At 38.3% G+C, this 14016-nt stretch overlaps 1 protein-coding gene across 1 annotated transcript; it reads left to right on the top strand.

Annotated features, from left to right (window-relative positions):
- Positions 1 to 769: 769 nt before the first annotated feature.
- On the top strand, positions 770 to 7197 carry LOC119426391 (Golgi reassembly-stacking protein 1). The gene is made up of 9 exons (XM_037693955.1): positions 770 to 835; positions 1269 to 1349; positions 2041 to 2244; positions 2347 to 2433; positions 2547 to 2677; positions 4466 to 4595; positions 4672 to 4771; positions 4861 to 4983; positions 6881 to 7197. Exons 1-9 carry the CDS (start codon positions 770 to 772, stop codon positions 7144 to 7146), a joined length of 1188 nt encoding a protein of 395 aa, XP_037549883.1. The 3' UTR covers positions 7147 to 7197.
- The last annotated feature ends 6819 nt before the right edge of the window (positions 7198 to 14016 follow it).

Below are 14016 nucleotides of genomic sequence, written 5' to 3'. Positions count from 1 at the left end.
ATAGATAGATAGATAGATAGATAGATAGATAGATAGATAGATAGATAAGCATCACAATTTGCAATACACAGATAGACACTAAATAGATAGATAAAATGCATAAAGAAATTGTTTGGAGAGTTGTAGACATTTTACCTCTTATATTAAAAAAATTACATGGATTTTAAAAAAAATATATCTGCAGATTTGCTGATTTTATTCTCAATATATGTAGGGTTTTTTTTTTTTTTTTGTGATTTGTTGATCAAAATAGACATTTGAACTTTTTAAAATTAATGCAAGCTTAATATTTCAACCAGAAAATAGTGTTATCATGTATTTATCAATAGTAAAATAATACATACAATGTTTTTTTTAATATCGCACACGTAATGATAAAATCTTCCGTTACTGTACATACTGCTTTTTTTTTTTATTACGCAACCGGTACTGTTCGAAAACGTAGTACTAGTATTTTTTCGTAAGTAGCGCTCGTGTTGTCTGTTGCTAAGCAACAACGTAAAAAAAATTCAGGCATGAATAATCGAGTGCCATTTTTCTACCTTGTAAGTAACGTTAAAAACATCGATCGACTTTTCCGCCATCTTTATTTTTTAGCTTTGCCTGGCACCCATGCGACTGCTGTAAACCTGATTCTGATATTTTCTCAATGCTAGTGCTAGCTAGCTAAAACTCCGGCGTACTGTCTCTGTGCCTACAATGACTGCTAACATATTTATACCTCAGTGACATTTAGTTCGTAGTCTTCGTACTGGAACTGTTGGAAACGATGGGGTTACCGCAGAGCTCGTTTTTGTCGGACGGAGGAAGTAACTGTGGATATCACGTCCACGGGGTAGGTTGTAGTACAAGGTTACGCGCTTGTCCCTCATCATGCCATGTTTTCTGTATAGTAATTACTATTAAAGATGGAGAACATACTAAATATGGTAGAAGTGAGACAAAATAATGGAAGTATTTGTTTGTGAAAAGCCGGACATGTGAGTTTACTCGGAAGTATCCAGGTGATGAGGTGGCATTTGGTCCACACCCAACGTCTTTGTCTCTCCTGGGAAAATTGAAGTGTTGAACTATTTGGTGTAGAAAGTTTCCTCGAGATAAAATTTAAAGTTACATAAAACGTATTACCATGCGAGGATCGCAAGTTGGGATGCTTATCTAGAGCCCCACGTTGTTTTTTGACAGCTGCAGTACCGGAAGTGGACACACGAGGGACAGCACAGTTTTCCTGCTGTTTCACTCAATGTCGAAAATGTGCTGTTTTTAAGGTTCAAGAAAACTCACCTGCACTGAAAGCTGGTCTGGAGCCTTTCTTTGACTTCATTCTGTCTATAGGAAACACCAGACTTGTAAGTAGACTCTTTTGATACTTGCATACAAATGTTAACACTATTTATAATCAAAGCAGTAACTGGGTTTAGGCCTCCGAACTGTCAAACTTGTCAAAACATTGATGCATTCATTATATGTGAAATGTATTTTCTAAATGACATATGAATTCATGCAAAGATTTCAAATGGGACAGTGTCAAAGCATTGTAAACAAAAAACATACAACTGGTGTGGACATGCTCTATTATAAGAATGAAGAATTATTATGACTAATATACTTGTTTAAAAAGTCAAACATTTCCTTATTGTTGTTAAAGAAGTTACAAGAGGTGCAGTTTGTTGATTTGAGTTCAAATACGCAGCAGATATCGTGCAACAATCATTTAGTATTTTTATGTAAATTGCTTATAGGTCAATTTTTTGAGCCGCTGCTTTATTTTTATTTAGGATTTACTGTCAGCAGGTTTAAAGAGTTACTCTTTAAATGTTACATAAGCGTATTGATTAAAACATCTCAGTTCTTCGTACAGATTTAGACTATTTAAGCCAGTTTAACTGAATGTGTGTAATTAATGTGCATTTTGAACCTTTGTTGTTTGTGTTTTCTCTTCAGTAAAAAAATTCAATGTAAAATAAAGTGTGATAGCGTCAACGGTAAAATTGTGCTGAGTTCGCTCACTTTTTCGTCTTTTTTTTTTTTTCTCCCCAGAGTAAAGAAAGTGATTTGCTGAGGGACCTCCTGAAAGCCAATGTGGAGAAAGCAGTCAGACTTGAAGTTTACAACTCAAAAACGCAGCGCGTGAGGGAGCTGGAGGTGACACCCAGCAACATGTGGGGGGGTCAGGGTTTGCTGGGTGCTAGCGTCCGATTTTGCAGCTTTGAAGGAGCCAATGAGAACGTCTGGCACGTCTTGGTAAGTTAGCACAACAATCTTATGGCAAATAGATGAGCTAATCTTTTTTCAGTCATTTAATTTATTAACGAGTTTCTACTAAAGCCTTGTTTTCCTTTTTAGGACGTGGAATCAAACTCTCCTGCAGCACTGGCTGGCCTCATTGCTTATGATGACTTTATTGTTGGAGCTAATCAGGTGTTACTAGATGTAAAATATTTTTAATTGCATTTTTACTTAAATAAAATGACACATTTATACACAGATGATCAAAAACAAAGAAATGCAAAATATATATAGATATATGTTTTGTTTTCTTGCAGTCAGAAGATTTCTTCTCTTTAATTGAAGCCAATGAGGGGAAAGCTTTGAAGCTCCTGGTTTATAACACACAGACCGACCAGTGCAGGGAGGTGGTGGTGAATCCAAATGGAGCGTGGGGAGGAGAAGGAAGGTAGGTCATTTATTTATCCTTTTTCCAGATGGAACAAAAGTTTTTCTGTTTTGTTTTTTTCCTAACCATTACCTTTTTCTAACCTTTTTTTAGCTAAAGTCTTAGAAAATGTTGTTTTTATGCAGTTACAACCTGTTTTAGAAAACCATGGTATTTATGAAACGTTTCAGTCTGGATTTAGAACCCGTCATTCTACCGAATCAGCCCTATTAAAAGTCCATAATGACATTTTCATGTCCATGGATGCCAAGTGTCCCGTTGCTCTGGTGTTGCTGGACCTTACAGCTGCGTTTGACACAGTGGACCACGCTGTCCTGTTGTCTCGTCTTCAACATTATGTTGGAATATCTGGTACAGCACTCAAGTGGTTCACTGCCTATTTGACCAACAGAATGTTCTCTGTCCTGCTGGATAATCTGTCTTCCTCCACTGCCCCGCTCTCTTGTGGTGTGCCACAGGGTTCTATTCTTGGTCCTGTCCTCTTCTCATTGTACATGCCGCCCCTTGGATCAGTGATAACCAGACATCATTTTTCTTTTCACTGCTTTGCTGATGATGTACAAATTTATTTACCAATGAAACCTAAAAACAGTAACCTTCTCACACATTTCGCTGATTGTATTGCCGACATTAAACAGTGGCTTCATCGTAATTTTTTGTTTGTTTTTAACTTCTGTATTGTGCAGCACTTTGTGCACCTTTTGGCTGCTGGAAAGGGCTCTATAAATAAAGTCTGATTGATTGATTGATTAACCAGCAAGACCATTTATCAGCAAAATGATTGAAAACTGCACTTATAAAAACAGCTGAAACAGTCCTAAAAGTATCATATGTTGGAAAATCTGAAAAATTGTGGTTGGAAGCCAAACATCGACACCAACTTCTTTGGAAGAATTCTCTCATGAGAGGCAAAGAACAAGCCAAAGAAACACCAGATGGATCTGTTACCAACCTCTAAAGACATAAAGCGTAGCACAATGCTAGTGCCTGTTGTTGTAAATAATTTAACATAAGCGAGACTGGAAGCCTGGTTTGTCATGTCAAGGTGAGACGTTTCCACCACTGGCATCTAGAGGCAAGAAGGCCTCCAGAAAGAAAAAGAGAGTGGTGTTATACTGAAAATAGTTGCACTGCATCTGCACAGTTGTGGCGACAAAGCCAACATCAGAAGACTGGGTTATTCCAGAAAGTTATTACAATGAAGATTGTTTGACCTTGGCTTATAATGAGGTAAAGACCTGTTTTATTTTACTCACACAAAGTTAGACATCTTATCTTACCCATTTATGAAAACAAATTGAGGATTAGTTTCTGCAAAACAGTCGTACTCATTTGCACAATTAAGACATTGCTTTTAGTTCAGAGGTTGGTAAGTTGTAGTAATTTAGCAAAAGAAACGAGGAACATTTTACTACAAAATCACAACAAACATGCAAAAAATCTTAGCTTTCAGCAGCACTGGACTTCTCAAAATATTGTAAGATTATGGGATTAGTGGATAAATGATGGTGACCTTTGGAGAAGTTCTGGCAGAGTTCAGATCTAAAACTTATCAAGCATTTGTGAGAAAAACAAAAAGATCAAAGTGAATGAAAACTTCCAGTGTTTATCATTTTCTGTCAGAATTAAAAGCTACGGTAAGTGAAAACTTACTATAAATCAAGATTTGGCCTAATATGAATAATTGGTTCCTTAAAAAAAATACAATTTCCTGTTTGGTTAGCAGCATGTGCACAAACATTAAATATCAATGAATAATCTTTTTTTTTTTACATATATATCTCAAAGCTTAGGTTGTGGGATCGGCTACGGCTATTTGCACAGAATTCCAGCTCATCCTGTTCAACCTAACGTCCAGAACAACAGTGTTCCTCCGGTCCCAGGCAGTGAAGAGATTGCTTCATTAGAGCATGTACAGGTGATTATTCTTTTTATTTTATCAATTAAATGGTTTTTTATAAGGCCTTTAATCATGAGCATTTCTCTCCCCTCAGGCGACATCTTTGGTTGAAAGCAGCCCATCGAATGAAGCTGGTTTGAGTCAAATTGAAGGAGTTGTGCCAGATTTGAGCCTGAATGTACCCACACACATTGGTAACACGATTTTATTAAAAACAATTTAATCAAAATGGCTTTTAGGGTGTTTTCACATAGTATAAGAAATTGTATCATTCTGTTGTCAGATATTTCCAACACACCTGAAGCCGTACCTTCAGATTTGACTGAAGTCGATTCCACCAGTGATGAAGGTCACAGCTCTGTGGTTGCTAATTATGGAGATGATACTGGTGATCAGTGTAGCTTGGGTAAGTGCTTCACACCTGAGCAGCTGAATGGGACAAGTATGCCTTTATAATTCTGTCTCGTTGGAAAACAACAACAAGCACATTTAGAACGTAGCTAATGCTGTTCTTGGTTCATTCAGTATTTTAGTTCTCGCATCACTTTTTGCACCTGCAGGTAGAGCTGGGCCATATCATATCATATTATTCACGATAATACCAGTAAAAAAAAGCTTGCCCGGGAAAATAAATTTTATCACGATATGCTAAGTTCATGATGTAAGTACGTCAGTGTTTCCCCTACCATTTTACAAGCGGGGCGACTCGCCGCGTTAACAGAACCTAGCGCGCCGAACTACCAAACCGAACTGCGCCCCCACACACACCTGTCGGTACTGGCGTAACACTAATTAGCTGCGCACAATACTAGCTAGCTAAAAACAAACAACGCGTGGCTCAGCTGTGTCTTTCCACCCTGTTCTGGGCTGCCGGTGCGGGCACAGCTTGGCTGGGTCCCCCCACCCCCCGCAGCTGTGTCTCTTGAGATCCACAGTCCATGGATCAAGAACAGAGTCAGGTGATGAAAGACAGCATCAGAGAAATGAATCATTCCTGCAGGAACAGAGGAAGCTGAAACACCACAAGCTTCAGGATCAGCTGAAGACACCTTGTCACAAGTTTTGAAAGTTATAGCTCATTTAGATGCAACATATTTTTTGTTGTATGTTACATTTATACTCCATAGATCTTAAACTTCATTTTATTTTATTGTATTTTTTTTTAGGAAACTGCACCTGCACTTTAGTTTTTGTGGTCGATTTTGTTGATCTATGTATATTTTGTGCAGACTTTTTCAATCTAAATAACAGAAGGATCATTTTTATTTTTATACTTTGAGACTTAATACTTTACTAAATAAAGTAATTTCAGTAAAATAAACCCTTGTTGGTTTTTTTTTTGGTTTTATATAATACTGCAAAGCAACATGTTGAGTTAATTTTGTCAAATGAATAACAATAATTTCTGTTTTTTTTCCCTTCTTTTTTTTTTGTTATATCTTGAAATTTATCATTATCGTCAGAATGCTCTGAAATATCACGTTATTATATTTGAGCCATATCGCCCACCCCTTCCTGCAGAAGACACAAACAGAGCACGACTCATAAAAATATAGTTACAGTATAGGTAAATACCGGTAGTAGTTTTCATTCTACAAACATTTAAAATCCTTAGTTTAAATAAGAGATGCACCGATCCGACATTAGTATCTGTATTTGTACCAATATCTGAAAACATCTTGATCAGGTATTGTGACAATGTGATTGGTCCATAAGGACAGGAGCTGACTGCTATTTATTTTAAATATCTGACAAACAAGCTAGTGAAGTTATTGTTTTCTTCCTCTTATTTCAGCTCCTTTATTATTTATTTTTACATTATATTTATAATTCCTGAACCATTTGAAAGGTTGGTTGAAGTTTATTTTTTCATGTTCGGCCAAAGTTGTCAACCTATTGTTTTTGTCCGTTTCAGTTTCTTTATTATTATTTATTTTGCATTGGATGTTAAACTCATAATTGCACTGATTGAACAAATTAAAAGTTGTGTTGTTTTTACATGTTAGACCAAGCTATTTGTGTTTAAGTGTGCTGTACTGGTGCACAGTTTTCAGTACATTTTTAATTCAGTATATTTATGTCTGCGTTAAAAAAAACCCAAATGTTTAATTTAATTCAGCACGGTTTTTCTGTATCGGATAAGTATTGAATCGGTATATACCGATACTAAACCACAGGTATTGGTATCGGAAATGAAAAATGTGAATCGGTGCATCCCTCCCTAGTTTAAATATGAAACATTAACATTGGAGGTCTGCATCGTCTTTACAATGGTTTCACTACAGTTACTCTTCTTTTTAAAGATAATTCAGCTTTTGATCAAAGACCGTCGTCACCAGAGAGAGAAAATGACCCGAGCCCTCAGCACACAGAGCAGGATTCTGGTTTAAACCTGACCAGCAGCACTTCTCTCTCCACCGAGGCTGCAGACGGGTCTGCTGGCCTCAGAGTTACAACGGAGACTTCGAAAAGCATCCCAGAGCTTCAGGATCCTAATAACTCTGCACCCTCTGTCTCAGGCTGTGCTTCAGAGGAGGAGAAGCTGGAGGCTGAAGCAGCAGACTCCTAAGAGAAGACATCACACCGACTCTTGTTAGTGAATATTAACCAAACATTATGATGCAGAAAACAAATTATTTTGTATTTTTGAGTTGTATCACTGGAATAAGTCTTCATCAGGAGGAATTTTCTGCTGCATGCTACACTGCACATTAAAGAGGAATGTTATATTGACTTTAAAAAAATGCAGATAAAGCAAAGGAACATGAATGTACTCTGTAGAGTTTGGACATTTTCAACAACATGAAGCCTTAGTTGATTTGATTTGCTGTAAAAAAAAAAATACTGTTTGCACAAAAAATGCCTAATATGACAAATATGCAGCTTTGTTGCTTATCAAGGCCTGAAGTTTGAACTGGATTTCATTTCTTGGAATATGAGTTGATACTTTATTTTGTTTGTTTTGTGGGTACTCTTGAAAATATGCTGCTTTTTTTTTTTACCTCGGGCGTTTACCTTGTAAACCTCTTTGCCTTTAATCGCTGTTTAAATTACGTTCTTTTATAAATGTTTGGCCTTTGATGGGTGTAAATGGGCAATACATGTGTCTTTAACTGTTTTCTGTTTTGTCCTTGAAGGTTTTTATGCAAAAGAAGTTTGTTTCAGGTTCTGTAAAGCAGAACATTTCTATAAGAAGATGCTTTTATTAGAGTGAGTTTATGGTTTCAGACAGCAGGTGTCAGCAAACATCTCAGAACTGATTTTGGATGATTTTTTTTTTCTTCTCTGCAGCTGATGACAGATGAGAACTCATTTTCAGGAATGAATGAAGCTATAGTGTTTCTCCTGCTGGAAATAAGATGTTAACTACATCTGAGTGCAAATAAAATAATTTATCTGCGGAAATAAAGCAGCTTGACTTATATAAAAATAAAAATAAAAGTCTGTTTCAGTCATTGATGCCTTGATCAGTTGATTTTTACCTTAAATTCCAAAAATGTAGACATTTAGCACTGGTCCTGCACGTCGGGTTTCATTTACGAGCAAATCCAGCTTCACGGTTACAAATGGGTAAAATCAAATGCATAAAAATGTGGTCCATCATGTATGTTAATTGTGCACAATACCAAACAGATGCCAGTCTTAATTCAAACAAAGATAAAAAAACTTAATCAGCATGACATTAAAACATAAATTGCACACGTCGTGTTCTTGATTCTTGAGCAGTTTAACTAAAAAGCTGCAAAAAAACGGGGATGCTATAGCAACGCAAAGCGGGGAATGTGCCTCAATTATTTACAGAGGCACTCCTCAGTTGTGTGTGTGTGGGGTGGGGGGGGGGGGGGAGGCAGGGATGGGCATCATGGGAAAGAAAAGGCAGAGTGGAGGACGAAGAAAGACCAGAAGAAGATGGATTTGTCTTATTCTTCCAGAGTGGATGCCTGGTTCTCCTAAAGAGGCTTCCCTCCAGCATCCCTGGTGAAGTAGGGTCATATTAGTCGTGTGAGTGACAGCTGGTTGTGTGCCCAAAGCCTCAGTCATATCAAATAAATACTCTTTCTGTGCACAGTTTGATTTTGTGTGTTAGTTATGTGTCACATCCGCTGCTCTGTCTCTCTAGGCCTGTGGAACGTCAAGCCGCCCAGAGCAAAACCCAGCATCTGGGTGTCAGGAGGAGCAGGGAGGTGAAAGAAGGCCACCTCAGGAGGAGCGTGTTTTCACTCTTCCTCCCTCTTCTGTAACAGTTTCAGAGGCCAGCGTGACGCAGCTGAACCCACATGTCAGCTCAGCTTCATCTCAAGCTCTGGGAGGCTCAGCTCACAGGCACCAGCGTTCAGCCTCGCTCTGCAGCATGACAAATTGTGGAGCAGAATATCGTCATTGAAAATAAAGAGAGGGGGTAAGAAGTGGAGGACTGAACTACAATTTACAGCTGAGTCTGTTACAAATCGATGTCCTATTGATGTAAATGTAAAGCAACAGCATGTGTATCCTTGTAAACAGACCGCCTTGATGTTTGGGGATAAATCCCTCCCAGATTTTCTTATCATCCTCATCGCAAGCAAACACTGACAAAAAGGAAGCTGTATTTAGAAATGCTGAGAGGTGGATTTGCCTACAAGCCTCACACAGTTTGTACACCAGAGCCTGGGAATGATTGTAGTAAGTGCCTGTTTCTGTTAGACCTGCACCGTACAGGCTGTAATTACATTCATTCACGTGCCAGAACCATCACTCTGATGGGACCGAATCCATTAAGAGGTTGTTTGTATCTCCTGCACTTGGTTCCAGTGAGCTGTGTGTTTTGTGCTGATTATCCAGGAGATTGGATACAGCACCAGCAATTGCAGATTTTCTTGGATTTATCCTAAATTATATTTCAACACATACATGAGCTATTTAGGTTTTAGAAAAACTGGTAAATAAAATGTTAAAAGAATCCAAATATTTCTTGATTTGAACATTTTATTTTCCCACCAATCTGGCTTTAGGAAACTACACAGCACAATGGCTGCTTCACTGGGATTACTGTGCTACACTTTACCTAGACCTGTCCAAAGCCTTTGATACTGTAGATCATGACATCTTATGCCATAAGATCTCAGATACTGGTTTCTCAGATCACACAGTTGGTTGGTTTTCTAACTATCTCTCAGATCAGATTTGATACAACGGTACATCGTCTAGCTATTTAGCAATCACTAATGGTGTGCCACAAGGCTCAGTTTTGGGACCCACTCTTTTTACAATTTATATAAATAACATAGGTCAAAACATTCCTGACGCTTTCTTTTTCCTCTATGCTGACAATACAATTGTTTATTGCTGAACTAACACAGTTGCCAAGGTTTTCCAGCTTCTACGGTCTGCATTTGACATCATTTAGTCTGACTTATTCCATTTCACACTGGTGCTAAATGCAGACAAAACCAAAGGGATGTTTTCAAACCGAAAGCTGGTGCCAGCAGCTATTCCTTCTATGTCATCCTTGCTTGGTGTTCCTATTGAGTTTGTGGATTTTTACAAATACTGTACTTGGGATTTTTAATTGATGCACATCTCTCTTTTAAGCCCCATTTTGAAAGCTTGATAAAGAAACTGAAACTGGGTTTCTTTTGTAGAAATAGATCTTGTTTAACTCTGAATGCCAGGAAATGCCTTGTAGCTGCTACTTTCCTACCAGCCATTGATTATGGTGACATTATTTACATGAATGCTACTGCCAGCTGCTTGCAGATGTTTGATGCTGTCTACCATGGGGCACTAAGGTTCATAACTGCATGTAACCGTACCCATCACTTCACTCATTGGTCAGTTGGTCTTCATTACTTCACGCAGGTTCTCACACTGGTACATCTTCATCTATAAATCACTCCTTGGTCTGCTGCCTTTATATTTCACTCACATGTCATATTGTCAGTGCAGTTACGGCGTGCGCTCTCAGGGATTCATTACCTTCAGTGTTCCCTCAGTGATGACTGAAATGGGCAAAAAGACCTTTTCTTACTCTGTAACCTGAAACACCTTGCAAAAAGATTTGAAGCTGCATGTCCACTTTGATATCCTTATGAAATGTTGACGTTATGGTGTTTTAAAGGTTTGGTAATCATTTTAAAACCAGATTTGTGAGGCGGTTGCCTACCAGTCAGTATTTGCTTGCAAGTACGTATGTATTAACCTTTGGATTGTATTTTTATCCACAAACTATGTGACTGACTGATATTTAAAGTTGCGCTTTAATCAATTTTTACTGAACACTACCAACAACTAATAGAATCTTCTACAATGAACCTGGACCTCATTGTAATGATTAATAGAATACCCAGAGAATATGGACTGAAGCGAACATATTCCAAGACTCAGTAAAGTTTAACTGTGTTTATTTATAAGTGCTATTATCAGCAACGTACATGGGGAGGGACTGGACCAGAAGGAATTGTGGTTTGTCGAGGGAGCAGGTGATCCAGTGGTTCCAGTAAGCAAAAGGAGGACGGCTGAGGAGAGTTCCTGGTTGAGGTATAGGTAAGTGGCTGGAAGTTGAAGTGACAGCTTCACAGGGGAGCCCGAGGCCGTACGGTGGAAATCCAGGAACAGGTAAGCAGCAGAAGCAACGCTGAAATCACAAAGGAACACAAGATAAGTTTGATCTTTCATTAGATAATGAAAAGTGGCCAGAAACACACTACCGTTAGGCATGTAATGCTCCAGCGGCGATTGGATGTCTTCTGCAGCCTTTTGTACTCCTGCAGCTCATCAAGGAGATGGTCCACAGGTGTGGCTTGCTGGCGCCATCTCATGACTGCAGGAAGCTGAAGAGCTGAACTCCCACACTCATGACATCTGACTTGAAACAAAATCTTCAAAACAGCAGAATTTTAAAGCAAAATAGCTAATATAGATATTTTAATTGGTAAAAAATGGCAAATTTTTATTAGCACGTGATTAGCTTTTCGATATTGCGAGCAAGTTGCTCCCGCCTGCAGGGGGCGCTGCAGCAAGTGAGTTTGCTTGATAGATAAAGCAATTTGCTTTAGGTCTGATGGCTTCCTGGCTGGCAACACGATGGCTCAGTGGTTAGCACTGTTGCCTCACAGCAAGAAGGTCCTGGGTTCAATCCCCGGTTGGACCTGAGGTCTTTCTGTGTGGAGTTTGCATGTTCTTCTCGTGTTTGCATGGGTTTTCTCCGGGTACTCCAGTTTCCTCCCACAGACCAAAAACATGCTTGTTAGGCTGATTGGTAACTCTAAATTGTCCCTAGGTGTGAGTGAGAGAGTGAATGTTTGTTTGTCTTGTTTGTCTCTATGTGGCCCTGTGATGGACTTGCGACCTGTCCAGGGTGTACCCCGCCCCTCGCACAGTGATTGCTGGACATGGGCACCAGCGACCCCCGTGACCCAAAATGGAATAAGCGGGTAAAGATAATGGATGGATGGATGGATGGCTTCCTGGCTCATGGGCTGAGACTAGCAGCCCCAGGATTAATGTATTCAAATTTGTTGAATTAAAAGTACTAATAGTTCACCACACAATCAATATGTTACAAAACAGTCTTGCTTTCAAAAAATTTCTGAAGAATTGCCAACAAAATGTACTTAAAGTAAAAGAAAAAAGAAGAGAAGCATGAGCAATTTAATCTAACATAATCAGAGAAAACTCATCAACCAGAAATTAGGGAATAAAAACAGAAACATTTGAAGCAAAGTTTTATGTCTTTTATTTAGTAGCTTTGCTTGTCTGTGTCTAATTAATTTGTGCTCTTAAACAATATTCCCATTACCTGTTACAGTTCTGACTGTACAAATTATTCTTGCATGAAAAATGCTATTTTATAAACCTTGAGTTCAGGTCTGTTTCACATTATACCGTTCATCATGCAATTGCAGTGCATCATGTGAGTATATGGTTGTTTGCAGAAATGGCAGCAGCAGCTAGCTGTAACACTTGTGTGAGCCCAGGGGCAGTTTTAGCAGAACATTAAAGAATGTCTGCCAGAATAAATGTACAATACAAAACTGACAGCACTGAAAAAGTTGATAAACACTCTCATGAATAGTTACAAATATTTTTGAGGTTTGAGAGATTAGAAACGACCATTCACTTTGATCTTAAATGCACGATATTATCAGCATGGTATCAGTATCGGCCGATATTAATGATAAAGTTAAATATCGGCCAAAATAACTCACCGATATAAAAGTAGCTGTGCAGTTTTTGTATGACAACCCAGTGCCAAGGATGCCTGCACATAGCAGAATTCACAAATTTGAGTTGATCATTAAGATTATATAACCACATTTTGGGCTTTTGTTTTAAGTTCATTTTTAATTCAAGAAACTGTCAAGTAAATCTATTAATGCACTATTACTCATGCACTTTTCACTTGTCACTTGTGAACAGGTTGAATGTAGATTTGCGAAAATTTACAAATTTGCACTGTTTGAGTGTTGTCATTGTGTTAGAGAGAGTAAATGTCTGACATTAAACATAATCCAAGTTGAAGTGTTACATCATTTGCAGCCCTCTTTTTGGCATCTGCATTTGGTAGCAGGTCAAACTGACAAAGACCATGTAGAATAATGAAGTATTTTAAATCCACAGTAGAGAAACCTATGTAGTCTCTGTAAGTAGGTCTAGGTGGAATAATATTGGTGTTGGTATCAGTTATCGGCTAAATAGGTTTAACATATTGGTATATCGGATATCGGCCAAAATCCAAAATCATGCATGCCTAATCTTAACCTTTCTCAGACTAGTTGTTATCTTCAACCTTGTTCAGATTTAAACCCAGTTTCTCCCAACTGTCATTCCAAGAGCTATCGACAACAGGTAAGACAGTATCTCATTATAACCTGTCCACAAAACACCACAGTATAAGATCTGTAGTTTCCCTTTTAAAGTTTATTCCACACATTCTATTTAAAAAATTGATGCCCCAAATTTCTTAGTTTCACTGATGTTTGTATTTCTTTTCTTTTATTTGAAACTAAGAAATCATCATAATCAGGATGCAGCAGTAATTTCTTTTTCACACTTGTCATATTTGCCTCATGAGAAAAGAGCAAGCGATGAGGCAGATAGTCAATGAGAGCATCCCTCCCTTGTTACCAGTACCAATTATCATTCAGCTGGGGGTGAAGAGCTGGTCACACAAGACAGCAAATGTACTGTGGACAGGATGTCCAGGCCCATCTGTTGACATGGCTCCCACTTAACCTGAAGAAAGAATGCCAGCTCTACCATCGTTGTCCTTCTCATCCATACTGTACTCTTAAAATTGGTCAAAATCCTGCTGCTTTTTATGTTATGATCCATCATAATTTCACCTTTTCCTCCTTATAATAAGCTTTCGTTTTCTCTTTGTTGAGTTTCAGAGGCTCTTCTGAAATGTTGTCACAAAGGAATACTGCTAATGATGATACAGTTTCTGCTTTTAACATAA

The sequence above is a fragment of the Nematolebias whitei genome, chromosome 20 (assembly GCF_014905685.2).
Source record: "Nematolebias whitei isolate Nwh7 chromosome 20, NemWhi1, whole genome shotgun sequence".
Classification (NCBI taxonomy): Eukaryota; Metazoa; Chordata; class Actinopteri; order Cyprinodontiformes; family Rivulidae; genus Nematolebias; species Nematolebias whitei.
Note: the sequence above shows the minus strand (reverse complement) of the source record. Positions and strands in the feature narration are given on the sequence as shown.